A 26,343-nucleotide genomic window follows, 5' to 3' on the forward strand; every position below is an offset into this window, starting at 1 on the left:
GAAACAGACACTCAGCAGATATTTGATGGATACATGAACATTGAGCGAAAATGTCAGTATCCAAAGCAATACCACGGGCCAAGCCATACAACAATGCAAAATGGTATAATCTGTGTTGTGTAGGTAAAAAAGAATAATAAAGCATAGTGGCAGTATTCTTAAATACCAAATAAAATGGTTTCCATTGTTACTTGGTTGGGGGAGAGGCTGGGAGTAGGCTATGGATCAGATTTTTCTGGGTGCCCAGCCCCGTAGGTTACTTTACATTTACATACTTTACAGACTTTGTACATGTTGAGTCTGGGGCTTGCATTCTAATTAGCATTATGTCTGGTGTTCATGGAAATGTATGCTGCATCCCGGAGAATTATCGGGGTAATCAGCATCCCATTCCCAATATCTTCCTCCCTATATGAGGTAGATTAAGTCTGCAAAGAGAAGCATTTAGTACCCCCGGAAAGGGAAGCACCATATAGTGTCCCTGATGTTAAGAAAAAGTTCATTTTCTTTGAATGGGTTTCTTACTAAGGAACAGTTTGCTCATCTCTGATCACCACATTCCCTCTGTCTCCAAACACACAGGAAATAAAACGAGGTATTGCTCTTCTCAAAGGCACTATATTTGCTGCTTATATGGTCTCTAGTGAATCCAGCCCTTGGTTTACCCCTCTTCAGGGGATTCCAGTCCACTAAGGAAAGCAGCATGGGGTCCCCAGATTGGCCTAGACTCCATGAGCGAGGCTGCTGAGGCATTTCATACAATGAACATTGCCAAGCTGTTCGTGTACCTCTTGGGGAACTGCTAAAATGAGGCATTGCCTTTGAATAGAATCTCCCAGAGGAAATAGCTCTGACTTCAACAAACCTGTATTCCTCTTCTGGTCAAGTTAAGGAGAGCAGCTTGTCTAGAGCAGTGATTGGAGAGCAAAAGAGTTGGTGTGTCGCCAGAAACTCCCCTCCAGAGAAAGGATTATCTGCACAGCGAAGTGATCTCACAGCATGTTTGATTCCTCCTGACTAGCGCTGGTTATGGCAGGCTTCTCAGGTTCTATCTATATAGTTTGGTACATAGATATCCTTGAGCTAATCCTTCAGTAGACTAAGTGCCCTGTCGGTTACTCAAATGTAGTAATTCATAAGTTTCTTTAATAAATTTTCAGATGCTGCCACTCATCATCCCTATATTTGAATGCTTATGAGTATTTCTATATAATTACATTTAATACTGTAAACTGTAAATGCTGTAATTTCCTTTGACCTTTGTTGCAGTTAGAGATATTACTTGATCAGTGCTCTCAATGACTCATTTGATGCACACGTATTTAGTTAATTGGTTTTTTTTTTCCTGTCTATGTTTATATATAATATACTCTATAAGGGATAAGAAATCAGTCTGCTCACAGCTGAGTCTGGTAAAAGAGCAATTAGGTTCTATCAGAACAAACAGCTGTCAATAATGAGTTCTGAATTAAAATTGCTAGCAAAGAAAGGAATCTAGACATCTGCAGGAAATGTGAAAATATTTTTATAACCAAATAACTGAGATCTGGACAGGGGTATCACTGAGTTTTCTCAGCTGTACCTGCAGTGTATTTTGAAATATTCCCAGACTGAAAGAACACTAAAATTCACTGCATAAACTAAGCTGCATATATTTTTTTAAATGTTGGCTGCCTTTGAACAGTGTGTATTTTGATTTCATGTAATCAGCATGAACATTTTCTGTTTCAAACTATTTTGTTGTGCCCCCGGTCATAAAATGAAGCTTAAAAATAGTTCTGTTATCTTTGAATTGTGTCTTTCCAATCAGGGTTCTATTGCTTGGATATTTTTCTTTCTGTCTTTGGAAAAAATACTTTTGGGTCTATTACACGGTATCTGATTTGTTCGTATTGGGGTTGTTTTCTGCAAAGAAAACTTGCAAGGTGGGCTTTTGGCATCTGAGGTTTATTACAAGATAATTCCATACATTTTCAGGTATCTGGAGATAGTAAAGTATTTGGCCTTTAAAAAAAAAAGCAAATCATACATTTTTGAAAGCAGACTTTGTGCTCTCCCCTTTGCATGTTAAGTTTTAAGTCAGTTAGGTTAAAAAAACCTATATAAGAATGAAAGATCAAAATATATATATGAACACACATATACACACACATGCATAGATAATTAGGAGTATATTTGATAATCTTTTGGCCCTCAATTACTTATAAAAATATTAGAAGAGGAGTGCCTCTGTAGCCTTGTTACCCAAAGTATGGCCCATGAACCAGCACATCAGCATCACTTTGGACCTTGTTGGAAATGCACAATCTTGAGTTCCTCTCCAGACTTACTGAACTGGAATTTCTGGGGCAGGGCACAGGAATCTATGTTTTAACACTGCCTAGGTATGTGTACAGATCACTTGGATAGACATATAATGCATAAATGCCTAGTGATACATCACATGGTGATTGATACATAGAAGAGGAATCTCTCATTTTGAATTTATTGAATTGAATTATATTACCTTTCATCTCTTTGGTGTCCCAGTCTTGTGACTGTTTTCCATCTTCTACTATTACCCTGAATGAGAGGCAAACCCTCTCCTTTCTACTCCTATCCTCAAACGTGACAATTATGGCATTCTAAATACACTTAATACCAGTTTTCACTAATTAAGTAGTCATCATGTATGAATACTACACTTACTGAAAGTCATCCATCTATCTGAAACAGAGCTGACATCAGTATAACTAGTTCATACATAGGTACATGAAGATCTATCTTGACAGTGCTTCAAAAGCTACTTAATTCCTTTCTCTTCGGGTAGTTGAATAGCATGGGAGAGCTAACGTTTCATTAATAAAGGACAGTTACAGGCACAGCTTAGACCCTTTTTGGACCAACATTGTTGCAGCCTAAATTGATAGAATCATGGACCTTGGGTCCGTCTTGGGAGCTCTAAGGAAAACTGTCGTCTTGTTTGCAATAAAATTCTATTGCTAGAAGCATGAATCTGGGAAAGAGGAGACAGGGACCCAAGTCTTAGCTCTGCTAATAACAGTCACATGATCCTGGTCAAATTCCTAACCCTGCCTAGGTCTCAGTTTCCTCCTTCAAAAAATCTAAGTAGGCTGAGGAGTTAGATGAGGCAATGAGCAGTACTGCTGCATTAATTCAGAAACCTGTGAGTTTAAGAAGCCAGATCAGGCCTCTGGAAACACCAACACAAAGGCCTGCTGAAGGAGTGCAGGGTGATACAAATAAGTGAAGCAGACCCTGACATTCGGTAAATTGTATTGAGACTGAGATTCTCACTGCCTTAAAAAACCTTGTGTGAATCAAACAAAAGGACTAAATAAAACAGAGCTATCAATTTGTAACCCCTGATAAGAGCCTTGAAAACCACTGGACCATTTATGTTTATATGAAGATAATCGCATTTTAAAAAAGCAAAAACACAAAACCAAAACCCCCCAAATCTTGTCCGTGTGGGAAAACACAGATATACTTTGCAAAACAATCTAAATAAAGTTGCTAAAGTTTGAATATTTTCCAAATACCTTTCAGTAGCTCTTCTGTTTGACTCTAACCTGAGTCGAGAGTAACATCATTTATGTTGCTAATGGTGAGCCTGCTGTGTGATCTGAACAGGTTGTAAACATCATAATCTACATGATTGGTACTTTCTTTGGGTTGAGCAGCACACAACCTGTGCATTTTTATTTGGCAGACCTGGTTAATGGTTGTATCCACTCTCAAAATGTGGATAATTTTGTGTCATTCTAAACAAAATTTACAATATGGATTGAACCGATATGGCCATTAACAAAGAAAATTTCAGTGAAAAAGATATAGTTCCTCATAATTCCATAGCATTACTCAATTGACCTCATTCAGATTCAAGTCAACTACCAATTATAAGAACCAGCTGAGTCTGTTTTATCTCTGCCTAATGGCCTCCTCTATCCATCTGTAAAATAAAACCTGCTATGGCATATTCAGGTGTTCTTTATATAAACATATTAGCCGTCTACTTTATCTTGAGCATCACATTTTAAGAAAACTAAGGAATGTGTTTGGCAGATAACGTTGGGACAGAGCCAAGATTATACAGAAAAGTCTTTGGAGGATTTTTGAGTCAGTATATTTGGGGGGAAAAGTCAGATTAGACCATGTGGATTTTGGTTTTTATAGGCGTAATTCATTTTAAGAAATCCCCCTTCACCCATTTGGAAAAATAAAATGCCCTGAGGGAATATGACGGGTCTTGACCTCTCAATATTATAGACTAGGACCCTTGTCAGGTCAGTTGTTCTGTGCTTAGTCTCTGCTTCTTCTCTGCTGATGAAGTGTGAACGTTTGATCATCAGAAGATGCCACCTAAGAGTGTAATGCACTTTTTCTTTCTAGAGTGATCAATGTCCTGGATGGTCTCATCCTAACTTTTGATTATTTTTAACTCTGTACTAAGAATTCTCTGTGCTGAAGGCCAGCACCTGATGGCACAATCAAGTCCAGGCTGCAAAGGGCTGCCAGCATCACCCTGACTTCTCCTGAGAATCCATCTCTGGGCAGTATTCCCAAGCTAGAGTGAATGAGGTTCCATCTTCTCTCTCTACTTCTTTGGATCCTCAACTATTCACTGATCTTTCATATTTTTATAATAGTAACTGTTTATCCACTGTTTTATATTTCTTTTTAATTCCATTATTACTGATTATATTGTCCTTGTTAAAAAAAAAATCATACATTTCATCTAAAGTGAAAGGCCTCCTTATCATCTCCATCACCAATTCCATTCTCCACCAAGAGGTAACTATTGGTATACTTCATAGATCGAGTTCCATGAATCAACAGGTATGCATATAAAAATATTCAATATATGACTGTATTGTGTGGAATTGTAAAAAATATAAGTGTTGTCATGATGTATATATTGCTCTGCAGCATATTTAGAAATCTATTTTTTTCTTGGTCAATACATGGATTTACCTCATCCTTTTAACTGCCCATGGTATTCTCAGTATTTATGTACTGTACTTTATTTAACCATTTCCTTAGTTATAATAATTTGCTATTTCAAATAATGCTGCAATGAAAATCATTCTCTAAAACTCTCTGTGCATATGTGTACATATACCTCCATGAAAGATTTCTAGAAGTGTGTGTCAAAGGATGTGTGCATTTTAAATTTTCACAAACACTGCAAAATTGCCCTCGCAAACAACTACTTAATAGCATGGATATATTCTACTGCATTTCAATGACAGTTTGTCCAAAGATATCTTTTTAGTTTTTATTTTATAATAATATATAAAGGTGAATTAGGCAGATGAATATTTATACCCAAGAAATCTGTATAATTTCTCTGGTCATTCTTAAAAAGATGCCAGAGGATGTAATACTAAAATACTTATGGGTCTGTTTTTTGTAGAGAGCCCTAAATATTCTAGAGATGCCCAGTATAGCTGTATATTAAGTTAAATGTTAATTTTTGTCAAAAAAAAAAAAAAAGAAGAGTTTCAAAACAGCAGTCATATCAGGATCACATCACAGTTTTATCGGGATAGTCATCTGATTAATCTTATAAATCTCAGTCATAAAACTCAATCCATTCTATTAGATTCCTTTTGTAATAGTCTTGCAGTTCATAAATGCCATTCTTTTTATAGCTGAACTATAATATCCAATCAAAGCATGAGCTGATATATGTATGAAATGCTCACCATGATTTTGGGGCCATATTGTATTGTCTTTGCACCCAACTAAATGATCTGTAAAATCTTCTAATTCTGTTGTCTTTCTTTGCCATATCATTGAAGTATCAGTAAAGGGTCAGCATTAAAACTCTACCAGATTAATCAGAAAAGCCAACTTTTAAGCACATACCCAGAATGATTTTAGTACAAAATAGCCCCCTCATGCCTCTTAATGTTTTCCTTTTGCACATTACTACCGTATCGCATCACAGGACATTAAGCATATTTCAACTCCTGGGACTAACTCAATCATGTTTTTAGAAATTGAAAACAAATGTTGTAACTGGATGAACGATAATAGTGAAGTAATAACAATTTCCTAGTAGGCGTATTTGTTTAGTGGATTGCCTAGTTTTTCAGCTTGCAAACACTGGAATGTCTATCACTCACTGAAACCTGTACTTTTTTTTTTTTTAAGGCAGAAGTTTGTCAATAATTTGGTTTACCTTAGTGGAATTATTGTCCTCACCCGAAGGTAACTTAGAAAGCTGGTTTTACTCCAAGGGTAACAGAGACCAACCTAATCCTAGACTCGATTTAAAAGTGCCGTCCTCCTCCCTTCTTGCTGGAATTTTCTGTAACATAATAAGTGTACCGAATTGTGCTGGCCTCAGCCTGAAGCACAGGGTTATGCACTCTTCTTTTTTTCCCAAAGATATTTAGAAAAATCTGTCTTTGTGCTTGGCAACTACTCCGACAGAAGACAGATAAAAATAAGGGTGGTTTATCAGTTTTGCTGTTCTTATCATGTTTCACGTTGAAGACTGTTGAAACGATGAAAAACAAACAGCACTAAATAGGGTTCCATCATTATCGCCGCTATGAGGAGCTAAGTTTTTCAGGATCAAAGAAAAATGCATTTGCTTTTTTTTTTTTTGCGGTACGCGGGCCCCTCACTGTTGTGGCCTCTCCCATTGCGGAGCACAGGCTCCAGACACGCAGGCCCAGAGGCCATGGCTCACGGGCCCAGCCGCTCCACGGCATGTGGGATCTTCCCGGACCGGGGCACGAACCCGCATCCCCCGCATCGGCAGGCGGACTCCCAACCACTGCGCCACCAGGGAAGCCCTGCATTTGCTTTTAGAACTACAATTCTTCATTTTGAGAGGTGCACTGCACTCAGATACTGATGGGTGAAAAATAGAGCAAATTGGAGAAGGAAGTAAAATATGTGCTGCTGCGGGAACTTGGAAATTCAAACAAAAGTAGGCTGGCATTCTTTTAAAAGCTCTGAATGTTCAACGTTCAATTTCTTAAGAAGAATGTGGTGCCTGAGGTTTGTTATTTATGAGCAACTGGAGTAAAACATAAGCACAGGTTGTTTCCATCTCATCAAGTTATAAGAACTCCCTTTATCTTTATAAACATGTAGCAAAGGCAGGGGCCTTTGGGGGAATGTTCCTGTATATGCTATTGATCCAGGAGAAGACAATATTTTTTAACTTACGTTTTTAAAAGAATTGCAACTCAAGTTGAGCACCTTTGAGTTCCCTGGCATGGAAATTGCCAGGAGAAACTGTCAAACGCAATAGAGACAAGGAAGCTGTTGTTCTTCCCCTAAAGGAGAGTTTCAACTGGCATAAAGATAATAACCAGAAAACAAAAATAAGGTATGGCAGTTGCCAATAAAGTGGTATAAATTGTCATAAGGGTCCAAAGAGAAATAAGCCAAGGGTAAAGTCTTGGTCAAGGATGCAGCATGTGAGTTGAGTCTTGAAGGAAGGTAGATATCAACATGTGGACACAATAAGGAGGACAGAGAGCCTGCATAAGCAAAAGCCCAGAGGTGGGAAAGCTTAAAATATGTTTAATTTTCCTGGTTCTGAGGGAAAGCTGTGACTCTTATAGTAAAAGTATTGTTATTACCTGAGAGCCATGCAGATTTAATGATGGGACCAGTGCCTAATACACATCCAGATGAAATCACTGAACCTCTAAGTTAATGAAAAAACCCACAAGCACTTGGGGTAAAACTGCTACTAAAAGACAAACAATAAGACTGGCCCATGACTTCTTCAAAATACAAAGGAAGACCGTGGAGCAATATATTTAGAGTTTGAGAAGATAATATTGGAGCCCAGTAATCCTGCACATAGCCAAGTGGCTGGCCCTATGTAAAGGCAAATAAAGAGCTTCTCAGATATATAAGACATCAGAAATAATACTACCCACGCATATTTTATGTCAAGCATTATTCAAAGACGTATTCTAGCAAACCAATAAATGTAACAAAATAAAGAACTCAAGAATAGATGAGCCATGTCATAAAGGTAAACTATGAACAAGTAAAACAGAATTATTTTAAACAATTGCTGTTAATAGAGTTATAGATGTAATACAAATTTTAAACAATCCTTAAAATGGAAAATGAATGTGTAGAACATGCCCTTTTTCCCTCACTGCCTTCCAGCCACCCTGGCTTTCTTTTAATTACTCCAATATACTAAGCTATTTTCCATTCCAGGGTCTCTTCTTGGGATATTCTTTCTCCTCAGAAGCTTTCCCACCCATCTTCACTCAGCAAACCATTCCTTGTCCTTTAGGTATTGTATTAGTTCGCTAGGGCTGCCATAACAGACTGAGTGCCTTAAATTATATAACTTTATTTTTTCACAGTTCAGGAGGCCAGAAGTACAAGACTCAGGTGCCATCAGGGTTGGTTTCTGGTGAGACCTCTCTTCTTGGCTTAATTTACCATGGTCGCCTTCTAGCTGTGTCCTCACATGGCCTTTCCTGCATACTTGTGCACAGAGAGAGAGATCTCTGGAGTCTCTTATATTCTTACAAGGTCACCAGCCCTACTGGATTAGGGACCCACCATGATGACCTCAGTTAACCTGAATTACCTCCCTAAAGACCCTACTTTTGAACACTCACAGTGGGGGTTAGAGCTTCAACATGTGAATTTTGAGGAGACGCAATCCAGTTCCTAACAGATATCAATTTAAATGACACTTTCTCAAAGGTGCTCTTCCAGGATTCTACACATCTACCTCACAACAGTTGTTGAGATTTATAATTATATATTTATTCATATGATTATTAATATCAAATTCCCCCACTACACTGCCATCTCCATGAGGCAAGGATGATGTTTGTTTTGTTCACCACTGCCCTGATATCTTAGCACGCGATAGGCACTCAGTAAATATTTGTGGGATAATAGCCTGCAGAATCTTAGGAAAGAGCATAGTATAGCAAATGAGGATGGAAGAACAAAGTAATGAGCATTTCCTGTCTGTCCCTGGGTGGTGGTAGGAATAGATGAATTAGGATAGTCTGTGTGCTGGTAATATGTAACCACCAGCTTGGGGTGGCAGGGGTTGGAGGTAGGGAATACTATTGGTCAATTACCTTGGTGTAAGTACTCCCACAGTGGCTGATTCCAGGCTACAAATATGACATCACTGAATCCAAAAGCTGGGGAGAGATACTCAGTAGCATACCATTATATAATATTTTCACCAAGGGCATAAATGTAAAATAATTAAGAAGCAATGTATTTTGAGTGTTACCTTTATTTTTAATATAATTATTTAAGCAGGATGTCTGAGAATTTAACAATTGACTTTTGCCAGCTCTGGCACACCACTGATGGACAGATGAATAAAATTGTAGAAACTGAATGCGTAGAAATTTATAATTTGTTATCGTGCAGGGCAAAAGGCAAAAACAATGCAAGCTGATCCTTATATTTTAGACCCGAATGACCCGAATCTGAGCAGAGAAGATGTTGATGATTCTTGGTATATGTTTATTTCTAGAGAAACCTGAGAGCAGTTTGAAATATAGGTCTCCCTTATGCTCAAAGAAAGGGCTATTACTTTAGGAATTGTTGGTTTGAAGATTATTGCTGAACCATGAAGGAGAATGAGAGAAAGGAGCACAGAACTTTGGGGATATTATCTCCATTTAGGGGGCTGGCAGAAATATGTAAATTAGAGAAAGAGATGCAGATGGAAGAATCCAGAGAAGCAGGAGGATAATCAGTACAGGAATCAGATAGAAAAAAACATTACATACTGAGGCACAGTCTAAAGAGCTGCCAGTAGATTTCCAAAGATGACATTTAGAGGTGATCTTTGATTTTGGTTTCCAACGTGATAGAAATTCTACCCTGTCCTAGAGTCGATGGAACCATTACATGAGTCACAGATCTTTTTGGCTAATTTCATATGCAACATGTTTCAGGTTATTTTGTATTTGAGATCATTATAAAATCTCCTCCCTACCTACCATCAACCCAAAGGGGAGTATCTGATGTTCATCATAATCCCTCAATCAGAGTCATAGAAACCAAGGAAGAAAGGCTTTTCAAGGAACTTTCATTAGGGAGAGTTAAACACTACTAAAGGAATGTTCTAGAGGGATGGGTCACAAGAAAGTTTCCATGTTTGGCAATTGTTGCTTACCCAGATGGCAGGAAGACATGTGAAGTAACGGTGATGCCCTGAAATGGGGTGCTAAAGTTTGGCATCTCAGAACCTGCATTTGAGTCCCTATTTGGCCATTTACCATTAGCTCTACTTCAGGGAAGTTCCCGAAGGTTGTGAATCATTGAAGGGGAAAGGAAACTGACAGACATTTGCTGAATACCTCCAGGACACCGAGCCCTGTGGTGAGAAGGCGTTTCACTGCCATCTCATTTACCTTGAGAATATGTGTGAAAGCAGAAACTTCCTCAAACGTAAGGTATTATTATTGGAAATATGGGGAGGAAAGGAAGAAAAGCTTGAGGGGGTAGATTAAAGCAAGATTTTGAAAGCCTGATCTCAAATGATCCTGTGGTGATTCTATCAAAAGTTTCCCGGCGGGGCTTCCCTGGTGGCGCAGTGGTTGAGAGTCCACCTGCCGATGCAGGGGACGTGGGTTCGTGCCCTGGTCCGGGAGGATCCCACATGCCGCGGAGCGGCTGGACCAGTGAGGCTGGGCCCATGAGCCATGGTCGTTAAGCCTGCGCGTCCGGAGCCTGTGCTCCGCAACGGGAGTGGCCACAACAGTGAGAGGCCCGCGTATCGGGAAAAAAAAAAAAAAAAAAAAAAAAAAGTTTCCCGGCATTAACATTTCCTATTTCTTGTTATCAGCTTTAGAGGTAGAATTTTTAGATGGAGTTTGTACCTACAAAGCGACTGCATCTTTCTTTATGTTTGCAAAACACTCTATATGTTTAATTCAGCTTTAAAACTTACTAGATAATTAACGAGTTAATTATCACTATCATGATTTAAGAACAACAGACAAATGAGAGGTTAAGTGACTGTCTCAGGGACACCCAGCCACTGGTATCTGGACAAAGTATTTTGAACCTCATGGTCTTGCTTCAAGCCAAGCGACACCTCTAACATTTAAAACCCCTAAGAACTCTTCATCATAGAAAAGAGGTAACATGTAAGTTCCAGGGGACACTTTCTTCCCTCTCTTCCATATGAATAGCAAGATTGGGCTGTTAACAATATTTTGTGTTTGGAAGAGGAAAAAATAAGTTTTGCACAAGTCATAGCCTCTGTTCTTTGTTTCTTTTCTTCCCACAATTCATGAGGTGGACACAGGCACATGTTTGATTTTTTTCCTTCCTCATTTTTTTTTGGGAAAAAAAAATTATTATCACCATGAAGAGGTTGATATTGTTAGGGTCTGGAGTTATCCCTACCAATTTTGCAAGATTCTGTAGTATCTTTTTGCCAGAATATAGAACCATGCATCATCCAGACATTTGGAATGGCCCCCGATGCATATTTGGAGAAAATATTCCTGCTATTGTCTAGATTTGACTTGATACATAGGGTTCCATTATATGGCTTACAGTGTGTCTTCCACTAGGTAGAAATGCATGAAATTGTATCTAGATGGAAGTCATGCACAATTAGAAAGACAACACAGAAAAAGGAAAAAGATTTACTTAGTCTTAGAACACACCAAATGTGGAGGCCGCCTCTGGCTTCCAGGCTAATTCTTACCTAGTTTCTTTATTTGCAGTGTGACGGCTTATCAGGAGACCAATATGTGGAAACCACTCAAAGCATTTTCCTGGCTCCCTCTTCCCTGTCAGACACTGTGTGGAGTCTTCAGGTATTCTCCACATAGTTCTGAACCTTTATCAAATGTAGGATTTCTTCCACTGACTGAGGGATCCTGTAACCAAATCTGGATAGGATGCTCATTATACAAGTCCTCTCATGCCAATCACTAATTCATTCACTTTTTCACAAACATTATTGCACACTGACTGCATGCTTGGTGCAGGGCACAGAAAACAGAAAATGCAGTTCCTGCTCTCAAGATATGCTCATTATTTGCAGACAGTGGCCCTACCAGACTAACTAATAATACGATGTGACTGGGACTGTAGGGTGGTATTTAAGACAACAGGGATCTGGGACAGAGGGTAATTATAATCCTGCTGGGGGTATGGGGGAGGGAGAAGGTGGGGAGTGTAAGGGAAAACTTGCCATCTTACAGGTATCTGGTAAAACTAACAAAAGAAAAAGGGACTTCGTGGATCTCAGTGTATCAGATTTCTAATTGTTTTGTGCTAGGAAATGTGCTATCATCTCTCAGACTCTTTTTCCCAAAGGCTTTGCATTACACTTCAATGTCATGTCACTTTGTGGTTTAAACCCTGAATGGAGTCTTAGAGTCAGTATCCAGAGGCTCTCTGACTAGATACTGACAGTTTTTACATCTGACAAGACAAAAAAAGTAAACAATTTTTAAATAGTGGTTATATCCTATTTCCGCATAAACTAGTATCTGAACCTCAGGGCTCCTATGTGGAGGCTGGGTTTGATCTATGCTGCTCAGTAGCTACATAAAGGTAATATTTGTTACAAAATGCTCACTTACCACCTACAGCCACTTGGCAGTTGAATCAGGTACCCTAGTCCTCATTAAACTCGTTATATGAAGTTTTGGTACATCCCTTGCACTGGTGCTTCACTAGGCCTATGAAAATTTTACATGCAGCTCCCAGAGCCATTCTATATCTTTTGCTATTTCAGTCTCCTCAGTTCCCCATCCTTCCTGTCCTTCAAAACTTGGTTCAAATGCCACATCATCCACAAACCAACACACCTTTTTTTCTTGTGTTATAAATATTTATGTAAAGTATTATCTCCGTTGATAATCTGAGCTCTAGGTAGGATCTAAGTCACCTTTAATGTTGTAACTCCTATGTTACTTAGCAAAGTACTTCACTGCTCATTGAATGAAGAGATGGATGTATCAGTGCACAGGTGGACAAATAAATGAGCACATAGAAATACAAATGACGGGGAACACTGGCACGTAGTGAGTGAAGGAGGCTGTCTGTTGCTTGGTGTCTAAGGTGCTGGTATATACCTATTCCTGTTCATTACATGTTTCCCAGCCAGGTAAGCATCCATGATCAGAAGGAGAAAAACATTCGGATTCAGCCATACGTGACACATAAGTGGACTCAGCCAAAAGGGTTTGATAAAATTAGAGACAATAAAAGGCTTACCTTGGATTTAAGAACACAGATGTGTTACTTTGTTAGTATTCTTTCCCACACTCAAGGAAATTCCAATGTTCCAACCACCTGACTCTGTAATCCAGTTCAGTGAATTAGGTTGTCTCGCTGCCGGCAGAACTTGTCACTGTGCTTCGTTGATCTCTCACCTCCTCTTCTTTGAATCAGTTCCCACCAACTGGAGAACAACCCAGAAGTTCATATAAGTAATGGAGTTTTTAAAAATGCCTCAGAGCTTCTTCAGTAACAAAGACTGAGGTTTTTATTTTCCCACAAAGAATACTTGAATTTCACCTGAAATTTCAAAATACATTCAACTCTGGAAGAAAAAGGAGTAAAAGCAAGAAGCACACCCACACTCTCTAGTGATTGCTTTTTATTAAGAATTTCTTTCCATTGAGAATACACTGCACTATTTTGAGTATGCAGCAACATTTTAATATTTTAATTATATACTTCCCACTAGATTGGTTTTAAAACTTCCTCGCTGAGTTTTAGAGTGTGAAATGTTTCAAGTTGAATGATTTACTAGTTTTCTTTTTTTCCTTTTTTTAATAAATTGAACTGAAATAGTTTGTAAAATGATAAAGCCTAGTTCGATCTTGACCACTTTTTTAAATATCTTTTAATGTAAAAAGCCTAAATGTGTTTTTTTCATAATAATTTCAAACTATGTCTGCTTTGTGTTACATGATCAAGGAGCACAGTAGTTATAGATTTAATAATTTTACATTTTGAAACCAATCACCTTTTACTTGCTAATTTGTTCCCTACCCTTTGGTTTAGAATGCCCCCAAATCATCACAGTAGCTATTTGAGTAGAATTAATGGATTTAATATGTCGTTAATTAAAAGTAATGAGAATAATGTTATGATGTGTTGGTTCCCCAAGAGATTCATTTGGACCTTTATTTTCTCTGTTTTCCTTGTAGCGCGGGAGTTGGCCGGACTGGCTGTTTCATTGTGATAGACGCCATGTTAGAAAGAATAAAGCATGAAAAAACTGTAGACATTTACGGCCATGTAACTTTAATGAGAGCCCAGAGGAATTACATGGTTCAGACAGAAGACCAGTACATCTTTATCCACGATGCACTGTCGGAGGCAGTGACTTGCGGGGATACCGAAGTGCCGGCTAGAAACTTGTATGCCTACATTCAGAAGCTGACACAAAGAGAAACAGGAGAGAATGTCACAGGGATGGAGCTCGAATTTAAGGTATGATATTAGATGTGATGTGGTAATTCAGGAACAGTCATTCTGGAATTGTCCTTCTGAACCTTTCAAATGTGTGAAGTTACAAGATTCACCTGACCTTCTCCCCTAGGTGTCTGACTGTAAAACACTTTCTTCCTCCTTCCCTTTTCTATCCTTTGCTTCCTAATAATACCTAGAGCTCTTTTGGACCCTAATTTAAACTGAGAGATCATACTCTCAGAACATAATTATATTTAAAACTTCCATAGTCTATATGGAGTCATTAGGTAGAAGTGAAAAGCAGTACAGTTGGAAGAGTCCTTTGCTTAAAAGCAAACAAAATCTTTGTATCTAATGAGGGAATCTTGGGTACACTGAAGTCACGCTACAGGCTAAAATTATCTTTGATTTTTTCTTTTTTCCTACAACAGCGTCTAGCCAGTTCTAAAGCTCACACCTCAAGATTCATCAGTGCCAATCTTCCATGTAATAAATTCAAAAATCGCCTTGTTAATATTATGCCATATGAATCCACAAGGGTATGCCTGCAGCCTATCCGAGGAGTAGAAGGATCTGATTACATCAATGCCAGTTTTATTGATGGATACAGGTACACACTCTTGCTCCCCTGACAGTCCAAAGCCTTGATATTTACATGTGCCCTAGTTTCACAGCCAGCATGAATTTCATCTCCATTCAAAGTGTTTTCTTTCTGCAGAGGTCAGCATTCAGTCCCTTGGTATTCGCTTTTTTATTATTTTAGAGAGGAGTAAGAAGAAGCAGTCACAGAGTTTTTAATCTGTCCATGTGCACTCTTCTTTCAGAAGTCATTTGGATGTGGAAGAAGTTAATAAACTGTTTGTACTATATTATATAAATTTAATAGATTGTGTAAGAGTCATTCCTACAAAATGAAGCTGCACAACTAAGTGTTTCTTAAGTGATTTGTATGACACATGAAATTGAGCTATTAGCATTGCTCTGAAGTTTAAATAACAATGATAAAGACATACATCATAATATTAACAAAGCAATTTCTTTTGCAAAATCCCCAGAATGTATTAAGTGTTCTTATTTGATTACACAATCCTAATGGGAATTTACTGCAATAGCATTAATAATGTTTTCATTTTTTATTACCTGGTTTGATGTTTACATATCAAACGCGAAGCCTTTGCATGTTTTCTGATTACTTTAACGTGCTATTTTCATTCTCTGTGATTCAGACAACAGAGAGCTTACATCGCTACCCAGGGGCCCTTGGCAGAGACCACCGAAGACTTCTGGCGGATGCTGTGGGAGCACAATTCCACCATCGTTGTGATGCTCACCAAGCTGCGTGAGATGGGCAGAGTGAGTGTCTCCTTATAAGACACTCAAACCACAAGAGAAATGAGGATTTCATTTTAAAAACCCGAGTGCCAGCATCATTTCTTTGAAACACAGAGTACTCCGGACATGTTCTGGGCCATTCGTTACTGTGTTGAATTTTAACTTGCAAAGCCATATCAAGTTCTTTCATTTGTGTGTTTTGAAGAAAGAACTGGTACTTTGTTCCAGTGAAACACAATCATAGAGACAAATACGTCTGACTTGTTTTGACTCTCAATGTGTTCTTACTTCCTTTCGCTCTGGACAAGCTAGAGCTTGTGTGCCATCATTACTCTGTATGAAGGAACTTGACTTTTTTTCATCTCTGAACCAAGTTTTTACCTTCTCATCTTCCACTCCCATTAAACTATTGGAAAGTTACGTAGTTTTTCTAAGGATATAATCTGGTAACCTCAGGTTTACTTTTAAAAAATGATTCTTCTGAAAAATATATAAAATAGCATTAGAGACACCTAAGGACCTACCACTTAGATTCAGTAGATACAAGCATTCTGCCATATGTGCTTGAGATGTTTTCTTTCTCGTCTTCGTATAAACTCAATGGTAGAGATGCATCCAAAACCCAACTTTTTTAGAGCCCACAGAGAGAGTGAAAAAATACCAAACTAGGAAAGTAACTTGACTTTTCTGATTTAGTTATTGAAGTCATTAAAACTGCCTGGGCTCCAGGTTCCTCAGCTGACGGAGATTGGACCAGGTCTATTCAGAGGTTTCTTTCTGTGTTCACACTTGATGGTTCTCTTCATTCCAAAACACAGTGTTGATCAATGCATGATTAACATGACTAGCATTATGTCCGAGGACTGATGTAATTAATTGTCTGACTTGTAAGTATGAAGATGCTTACCCTATTGAAGAATTCAGTCAACTGATGTGTATTAAGCACCTACTGTATGCCAAGTACTATGCTTGATAACATGCACAAATATTGAACCACATGATTTCCCTATCCTCAGGGAACCTATGGTTTCAAAGAGAAAATGAGTCATATGCGATTGGAATCACCTTAAATTCTAAAACTGTATTAGTGAAAGAAAAACATTAAATATATAGATACATGATAAACAAAACTTTATTTACACTTTACGTAGCTTGACATTAATTTTTTTTTTTTTTAGGAGAAATGTCACCAGTACTGGCCAGCAGAACGATCTGCAAGATACCAGTACTTTGTTGTAGATCCCATGGCTGAGTACAACATGCCACAATATATACTAAGAGAATTCAAGGTCACAGATGCCAGGGTAAGTTGGCACAGTATTATGCTCTTAACCATTAACTGAAAAGTAGTCTAAAATACATCCCTGGGAGAAATATTTGCCAAGTGACCATACTCCCAAAGTGAAAAGAAGTCACTCATCCTGGAGGATTTTTTTTTTTTTAAATATAAGAGTAACTTTTCCTGTCCTGTAAGGTTTCTCACAAACCCAGGCTTGGCTCACATTCAAATGTAGCATCTGGCAGCCCAACTTTGGGGACATGCTTGGTGAGTGTGTGTGCCGGGAAGCATTTATTGATTGGTTGGCTGCGCTTACATTCACCTCCTCAGCTTATTCTCTTTGGAGCTTTTTTGACTTCTTCATTACTTGAGGCTGTAAATATGTTGTTGTTTTGCTAAGCCCTTTAGGTCATGTTGGCTTGGAGGTTAATTTGGTATGATTTTAAAATTGCTGAGCAAATGGCATTCTTTAGAAGAATCTGACAAGCTTTACACATTCTAATTTGATTCCTGGCATGGTTTATTCCTCGGTGTGCTAATGTGTCTGTCCACGAGAGCTGTGCACCCACGACCCTTGTTGGCTAATTTTCATTCTGCATTTCTTATCTAGATTGCTGAGTGCAAGGTTCAGCCCTGATGTAAGATGTTCTATGCATAAACTTTAATATCCTTGCCTTTGGCCACTTTCAAACCATGATTACAAACACATCTTAGAAGAGAGTGGGGTTAGTCCAAAGCCCTGCTTTGTTTTTGGAACTGTCACAGTGGGTGGGTTGAATAAAACTGTAGGGTAGAGCTATTTACTTTATCCACTGTTTTTGTTGGAAAGCAGTTTTCTCAACCAAGACTCATGTTTAGAGATTGTCTACTAATCCCCAAAGCCTGGCCCTGGCTGTTGACCTAAAGTGAAAGAGAAATTGGTTAGCAGGCGGCTTGGCCCAGGTGACAGACCTGTTAATCCCAGAAAGTCTGAAGTCTTAACTACTCTGAAGGTCACTATACTCAAGACAGCAGTTAAGTCCTTAGATCTCGTTTTGAGTTGCCCAAGCAAGCATGCCTTGGTGACCCATTGTTTAAAAAAAAAAAAAAAGGAAAAAGCATGCCCTTTCAGAATTTGAAGCTAGATATGTGAGTGAAAACTGAGTGCATTCCAAGCAAACTCACCAACCATTTCTGATGACAAAGTGTAGGAGTCAGGCTCTGCAAATGGCAGAGACAAGAAACACTGAAGCAGGAACTTGTTCATATGTTTTGTTTTGAAGCCTCTCTGTGATTGTATAATTTTCTTAGCTGCCATAGCATTTGCTGTTTGTGCTCCTAGTATGTTTCTAATCTCAACTTCCCAGTTTAGAAAGCAAGTTGGCACTTGAGAATACAGTATTGTTAAACAGGTAACCTTTAAGTGGAGTCAGGTGGTCTCTCCTCCAAATCGTAAAGGTTTGTACACATGCTGTTAAAAACAACTATGGTCAGAAATGAAATCCCCAGGACAATCAGAGGAAGACAAATCTGTATTACCTAGCCTCTGGCTTCCCTTCCTGTGCTTTTCAAACCTTTTCTAGAATCAGAAGGAAGTAAATCATGCTTCCATGGTAACCATCCATAAGTTTGTTATGGGGCCAAGCAGTTACTTTCATATTCCTCAGTATTCTCACAAACTTGAGGTGATCTCCCAATTTATTTCGATTCCCAAATGATTCCAGTCAGGAATATGCCCTGTTCGTATGGAAACCATCAGGCTGGTTGATATGTGTCCATCTCGAGTTGGGCCATCCCCTCTTCTCCATATAACTGAATGAGAAAGACTGTGTCTCTGTCTACTTAACCAGAATCTTGGGAACTTGCACATCTGTATCCAAAAGGACTTTAATGTGGAGAGAGTTGTTACAAAAGTGGAAAGGAGGACCAAATTGAAGCCTTAACTAGGAGCAGGGGCTCCTCAAATAGAATCAGCCCCTGTAAACTTGGAATTTGTATTCTCTCTCTCTCTCTCTGTTGATTCAGGGAAGAAAGTTGATGGTCATAATCGTTATTCCTGCTTCTGTAAACACAGGGTCCCTTCTGCATTTGTTGTGCTTCCAAAAACACTGTACAATTCCAGAAGGAATCAGAAGTCCCTTAGTGTCTTCTTTTGAAACCATTTATACTTCATGAATCAGAGTAATTTTGCCTAATCACTGTAGGAAAGATAGACTGCTCCTGTATCTAGCTTTTGGTTTGTCTGTGTTAAAGCCCCGCACAGACACCTCAGTTCCTGTGGTCAGCCAGGAAGAGTCCTTTTTCAGAAAACAGCATTTATTTACTAATAATCTCTCCTATCTCCTTGAGGGTCACGTCACTTCCTGCTCAACAGCACAGTCGCCTGGTACACGCTGTGTATACTGCCTTGGCTAGAAATAGTATACCTCTGAGACGTGTGGGGCATCCAGGTTAACAACAGCTACCCAATTTGCATCAGATCCTTTCAGTGTCACTATTTGTCATTTGACAATGTTGCAAATAAGCAAACACAGCAAATGTGAAGGTATCATGACAGTAGCAAAACCTCTGGTCTGGATGACATGCCTGGATGTTCCTTTCAGTATTAAGAAGTTATTGGATTCTGAAAATTTTGAAATGGAGTGTATATGTTCCACTTTGGTTTTGAAGGCAAACTTTGGGGCTCAGAGCATTTACTAATATGGAAACTAGGTGGCTTTTTATGAAAGCTCAGGTTTTTAATGGGCATTGTGAGCGTAAATAAATTTGCAATTTAAATATATGTGAATGTAGACAGTGTTAATAGCAGGTAAGATACTGACTAATTTTCTAGTTAAACATGTTTCTAACTTTTACTTCCCTTTTTTTTTTCCTTTTTTGGAAAAAATCATGCCTGCTGTTGTGGTCTGTGCCCTGGCCGAATCCTCCTGGCGTCCTCCTTTGCGGTTGGATACGTGGCTTTCTCTCTAAAGGACGGGCAGTCCCGAACCGTGAGGCAGTTCCAGTTCACTGACTGGCCAGAGCAAGGAGTGCCAAAGTCTGGAGAAGGATTTATTGACTTCATTGGCCAAGTCCATAAAACAAAAGAGCAGTTTGGCCAAGATGGACCCATTTCAGTCCATTGCAGGTGAGAATCAGGAATGATGAGTTTCCATTTGTGCTGAATGCAATAACTTTGAAAATATGTACTGTTGTCTATTCATTGTTGGTACCAATTTATTGTGAATCTGCATAACTGAAATTTTATTTTTATTTTTCTCAGAAATGTATTGTAAACCCTAAAGCAAGGACTCATTTCTCTTTCTTTCCACAAAGTGAAAATAATCAGAGGAAGATTTTTATCTTCAAATTTTGCCTCTTGTAACAAAGAACCAAACTGTGTTTTCCTTGCCTGTTTTACCGTAACAGGAATTGTTTGTACATCACCGAGTGATAATTTGTTCAGTTTATTATTCCTTACTTGTTTTGCTTTCATAGCATTACCCTGATAACTATCTTTCTGTATCTTTCTCCTGTGTTTGCCTTCTTGAGAAAACCATAAATAATTATTAAGCCTTAATAACAATACTAATTCTTTTCAGTCAGTAAGTGATTAGAATGCAATTTGCTTGAAAATTGTTGCTATATCAGAAAATGAAGCACCTTCAAGTGAATTATTTTCAGTAGTTTCCACAGCATTTTATAATTCAAGTCATTGAAGCTAATAGAAATAGCAAGTAAACCGTTCAGAAAGGACACTCACCATAAATTTAGTGCTTTTGGAAGTTACTATGCAAAAACCTTCTAGCAAAAGGAATTCACCTAATTTTTTTTAGTTTCAGTTTGTAATCTCTTTATGGTCAAAATCTTGAAAGAGTTTATTAAAAAATTTACTTTGCTTCCCCCCCCCAAATCCCAAACTACAGTTCCTAGTGATATGGGAGATAGGTCTCAAAACAGGAGAAATATTAGACATGGGATTCAAAACATCTGAGCTCTAGTCCCACTTCTATCATCATGTAGCTCTGTGACAGTAGGGAAATTTCTCTAGACCTCAGTTTTCTCAGCTGATCTCCAAGACCCCTTCTGGGACACACAGTGTGCTATTATATGAGAAGCAGACCTTATTTATACACATTTGCTGTGTGTTGAGTTTATCCAAAATTCTTTGCTCTAGGCCACAAAAGAGCATGTAGGAAATGATGCATGGACTCGATATTCAGACAAAGTGGGTGGTATATATTGGACTTGAATTACCTGGATATCCCCCTTAATTTTCCACATAATTTGCCCAAATCCTAATCCAAATTTTCCAGTACAAGCTATAAAGAAAAGAATATGTTCAACATATTTTTCTTTAACTTCAGGCATTCCCACAAGTATAAATAAGTGTGTGTATGCATGTGTCTCTTTTCATTGCCTTTGTCACAAAATTATTTGTATATAGAGTATATACAAAGACTCCTTTATATACTATGACACGTTATTCATATATCTTAAAGACTTCCAGATATCTTCTCTTATCTGGGAATATTTTTAAAATACCACTCATTTATAGCTTATTAAAAACATGATAAAGTCAATAAATTTGGAAGTTATAAGGCCAGTGTCTCTTATTTTCTTGAAAGCACCTAGTAGAAAGCCAGAGACCCTATATTTTCGTTACATTTGAGCAATCAAATCAAGGTAAGATAGACTCTGGAGTACCTGGACCATTCAACAAAAAGATCATAAATCACAGTCTCTCAGGATTAAGAGAGACTTTCAAGGTTGAAAGGGACCTTCAAGGTCATCTACTCCAGCTTAACAGAGAGCCTTGACTGCGCCTGGTTATCCTTAGTCACTTCGTAAAACCTGCCTATGGATTTTAAAGCTTCACTTAAATTTCTGTTAGGACTCTTTAGAAAACCCAGTTTATAAAGGGACACACTATTTATATATCAACTACATCCCCAAGTAAATGAATCCATCCATTTTCTACAGCCTGTACCCAAGCATTACACATGCTGCTTAATTAGGAGCCAAAAATGTAGGGATTTTTCAGATTATTCACTCTTTTCCTCATTACCTAAACCTCCAGATGCTTTCCTACTTCTTAAGAGCACAAAAGCTATGAATTAATTTTCTTCTCTTGCTGCTGTTACAATTCTGGAATCATCTTAAAACAATAAAGAAAACAGAAACTCAAAACCTTGCTAACATGGTGGAAAGAATCCTGGTGTTTTAGCTACTGAATTTCTAAAAATAGTAGATAAGTGTATAGCTCAGTGGCTCTTAACCACTTTTTTTTCTTCTTCTTCTTTTTTGATTTTTTTCCAGTTTAGAGACCCCTTTGATAACCTGTTAAAGTTGTAAGTTTCAGAAACAGAAAATATATATATGTATTTACACAATCCATACATATAAGATATTCATAGACCCTTCCAAAGACTAAATGAGGATCCCATGTCAAAAATCCTGTTATATTGATAGAATCTCCTTTCTCATGTCAAAACTGATGTCTGAATTTGAATAGTCTATATACCTTCATATTTATTTATACGTCTAGGTGATGGGACATGTTGCACAGATTCTTAAGTGACTACAAGAAAATTTGAAGGCACCCAGTTTGTCTTACCTTATCTGAATTATTTCAAATGTAGAGAACAAACGTATGAACACCAAGGGGGGAAAGTGGCGGGGGCAGCAGTGGTGGTGGCATGATGAATTGGGCTATTGGGATTGACATGTATACACTAATATGTATAAAATAGATAACTAATAAGAACCAGCAGTATAAAAAATAAATAAAATTCTAAAATTCAAAAAAAATGAATTATTTCATACTTTAAAAATATTAAGCAGGCAAAGTCTACAATTTCAGGATCTTCATGAAGAGTATAAATCTATATTTTATTTACCATTCCTTTTATCCATTTATTTTATGTTTCCTGGGCCTTTCCAAAATGACATATAATCCCAATTGAAAGGTTATTATATTTTGTCATATAATCCCAGTTGAAAGGTTATTATATTTTATATGACTTAATCCTAATTACTCCACATTCATTCTCACCTGTTATCATGGCACACTGTCTTAAGAGTAATCATTTCATGAACCCAACACCACATTTTCCTGAACATTGCTGTAGAAGAACCCAATGTAATATGGAAGCTGTTGGACATACGTCCACCTCCAAGCAAATGTGGCCAAGACCATGAGTGTCTCATCCAGTAATGTTGTCTTTGTTATTATGACAGTGCGGGCGTTGGAAGAACTGGAGTCTTCATAACACTAAGCATTGTTTTGGAAAGAATGAGATATGAAGGAGTAGTAGATATCTTCCAGACTGTCAAAATGTTAAGAACGCAACGACCAGCCATGGTGCAGACAGAGGTGAGAAAAATCTCCAGGAGTTTGTTTGTCACATCTCAAGAACCAAATAATACATTTTGTTTGCCCAGATCTCCTAGAGTCCAGAGACTCTCAACACCAGAGGCAAAATGCAGGAAGAAACTGTAGGAAAAGCATCCAGTTGTTTAATATTTTTGAACCTCATTTTCCCCCTTTGTAAATGGGAGTGACAGTATCAATGTCTTAGAGCTGGTTTGGAAGTTATCTAAGATGATGTATTAGATTGAACCATGTTAAACTGTCACTCTCTGGGGCCTATAAAAATGGCAATTTCATATAATTCATTATATATATATACATTAATGTGATATACATTGCACGAATTTAATATATGTAAAAAGCCCAATGGTAGATAATATACCTGGTAGATAATAGACCCTTGGCCCATTTTATGCCTCCATTCTCCTTCTATATGCCTAGGTATTATCAACTGCTCTATATTTCATTTCTTAATAATAGTATTTTTAGGGCTTCCATGGTGGCGCAGTGGTTGAGAGTCCGCCTGCCGATGCAGGGGACACGGGTTCGTGCCCCGATCCCGGAAGATCCCACATGCCGCGGAGCGGCTGGGCCCGCGAGCCATGGCCGCGGAGCCTGTGTGTCCGGAGCCTGTGCTCCGCAACGGGAGAGGCCACAGCAGTGAGAGGCCCGCGTACAGCAAAAAAAAAAAAAAAAAAAAATAGTATTTTTAAATATTTGCATCCTGGATATGCACTAGAGAAATTAGCCTTCCATTTTCTACTCCAAGAACTGATATGAAAATTCTGATATTTTTCAGAATAATAGGAGTTCATGATTTAGCCAGTCTGACCTACTGACTTCATTTTAAGGATAATATAAGTGATAGATAGTGTTTCTGTTTCTCAAAAGGCCACCAAATTATACAATTTATATGTATTCCTAAATTCATAACCCACAGTATCTTCCAGACTTTGATTTCAAAATAGCGCAAGCATTTGGCTTGCAATACTCAAAACATTATGTCAGCCTGACAAACTTAATGGGTGTTGGGGGTGACAAGGGAAATTGGACGTTTAAAAAGCCTTAACACTTAGCCAAGCAACTTACTGTGACAAGATAGGAAAGCAAACTCCATTTATTTTGCGTTACCATTTTTATGGTAGAAAAATGCACATTTAAGAAAAATGGAAACTATCTACTTTCAGCCCCATTGGCTACTGAAAATAAGTTTCTTTTACGGGAAAAATCCTACTTTTTCTCACCCCTTCTCATCTGTAAATTATAATTTTTCTATCTTATAACACCCCCACTTATTCCCATTTGACAGTGTTCTTCCCTGTCTGAAAAAGGACATGTTTCATGCTGTTTTAGGCCAAATGTTTTGGCCAAATGGCACAGGTATTTTTGGACATGGGCAGCCAGTCTTGTGATGCCATTTTCAAGGGATGAAAAGCCTAAAAGTTCAGTGCCCTGCGTATTCGGCTTTGTGTGCCTGATGTTCATCACAACGATACCTTTTGGCCGCTTCCCTCACTTATATAAACACATCAGAAACAATGGAGAATAATTCTGATTGCAGGCAACAAGGTCTACTGTCTGATAAGATTTTTTTTTTAATTCAAATGTTTTTGGCAACAGCCCAGAAGATAAATGAAACCACATTTTCCTCAGGACAATATGTGTCTGCATAGGCCTCTCTTAAATATGCAAACTGAAAATTACTTACCTCAAATAACTAGATAATTTTAAAAGACAGCTGTGACATATAAGGAGTTCCCATGTTTCATTGGTGGTAATTGTCTGGTACTATCCTTGGAGAACAGTTCACATATGTCTGGAAGATAATGTTCACAGGAGCTGTTACTACTTTGGAATTAGGAGACTATTTTAGTTGAATTAAGTGGTGAAGTTAATAAGTACCCCATGTGGCTAATGGTTCTTTGCTCAAAACAAAACAAAACAAAACAATTGGTCATTGGATTGAACTGACTGGCGAAAGCAGTGATTTTGCCCCCGTCTAGATGTAACTTTGTCTTCCAACATTGATTTCCACTTTTCTGTTAAAATGTACTCATGGCCCCTTTTCTTTCTCCCCATGCTTTGTCTCCGGCAGGATCAGTATCAGTTTTGCTATCGAGCCGCACTAGAGTACCTGGGCAGCTTTGATCACTATGCAACGTAGAAACCCCTGACCCACTTTGGATTTTTACTGCAAGCCCTTCAATATCCATGGAGTCTCTTCTGAGCCATACAGGGCATTTGAGAAGTCCTTCTTAACTTCTAGCTAACAACCACTTAGTGGGACTATCACACAAAACAAATTTAAAAAAACAAACTCTTCCGGGTGGACCAAGAATTCACAGTTTAATAATCTAACCTGAGAAATAATAAAGAGAGTCCTGACTGATGAGGCATCTGAAGGATTTTATTTACAGATACCTCAAGGATTCAAAATAAAGGGAAGAAGAAATCACAGCAAAGAACCGCCATCTTGTTCAGGATTGCTTGATGGGTGCAAAGAGAAATGGCCTGAGTGCAGCAGTTCAGGGCAAGATCTTTGCTGGCTTCTCATGACAAAATTGACTCTGCTTTGACATCGCCCCTTCCCACCATACTACCCATGATAACATTTTAGGGGGAAAGGGGATGGGGAATGTTTAAAAAGAAAGTCTTTGATTTAGTTTTTTAGTATTGTAAAGATATTGCTGACCTGTGCTTCATTTTTAACTGTGTAATTTTTTTTTAACAAAATGTATCATTCGATAAAGTGAATTTTAAAAAAGTTACATAACTCTTCATTTTTTATTTCCAAATTGTAGGTTTTTTTAAGCTGTAGAACTGTTATCTGTGATACCTTGCTGTAGAAATATCAAATAATTGGAAAATTTGCACATTTTTGTGCAATACTCTTAATCTACAGTATCGGTCTCGTCTGGTATTACTTTTACACTTCTGTCTGGTTTTCGTTGCTGAGAAAGTACCCATTTTCTTC

General features: G+C 38.1%; 1 protein-coding gene across 9 annotated transcripts in view; it reads left to right on the forward strand.

Annotated features, from left to right (window-relative positions):
- The window catches only part of PTPRD (protein tyrosine phosphatase receptor type D), a 534,283-nt gene extending 508,206 nt beyond the window's left edge, over window positions 1-26,077 (forward strand). For all 9 annotated transcript variants that reach the window (XM_060102137.1, XM_060102140.1, XM_060102139.1 and 6 more), the window contains 7 exons: window positions 14,163-14,448; window positions 14,859-15,037; window positions 15,654-15,780; window positions 16,938-17,063; window positions 19,990-20,144; window positions 23,237-23,372; window positions 25,465-26,077. In XM_060102137.1, coding sequence (XP_059958120.1) covers window positions 14,163-14,448; window positions 14,859-15,037; window positions 15,654-15,780; window positions 16,938-17,063; window positions 19,990-20,144; window positions 23,237-23,372; window positions 25,465-25,533 — 1,078 coding nt within the window. In that variant the 3' untranslated portion in view covers window positions 25,534-26,077. The remainder of the gene's footprint in view (window positions 1-14,162; window positions 14,449-14,858; window positions 15,038-15,653; window positions 15,781-16,937; window positions 17,064-19,989; window positions 20,145-23,236; window positions 23,373-25,464) is intronic.
- The last annotated feature ends 266 nt before the right edge of the window (window positions 26,078-26,343 follow it).

This window comes from Mesoplodon densirostris, chromosome 6 (genome assembly GCF_025265405.1).
Source record: "Mesoplodon densirostris isolate mMesDen1 chromosome 6, mMesDen1 primary haplotype, whole genome shotgun sequence".
Taxonomy (NCBI): Eukaryota; Metazoa; Chordata; class Mammalia; order Artiodactyla; family Ziphiidae; genus Mesoplodon; species Mesoplodon densirostris.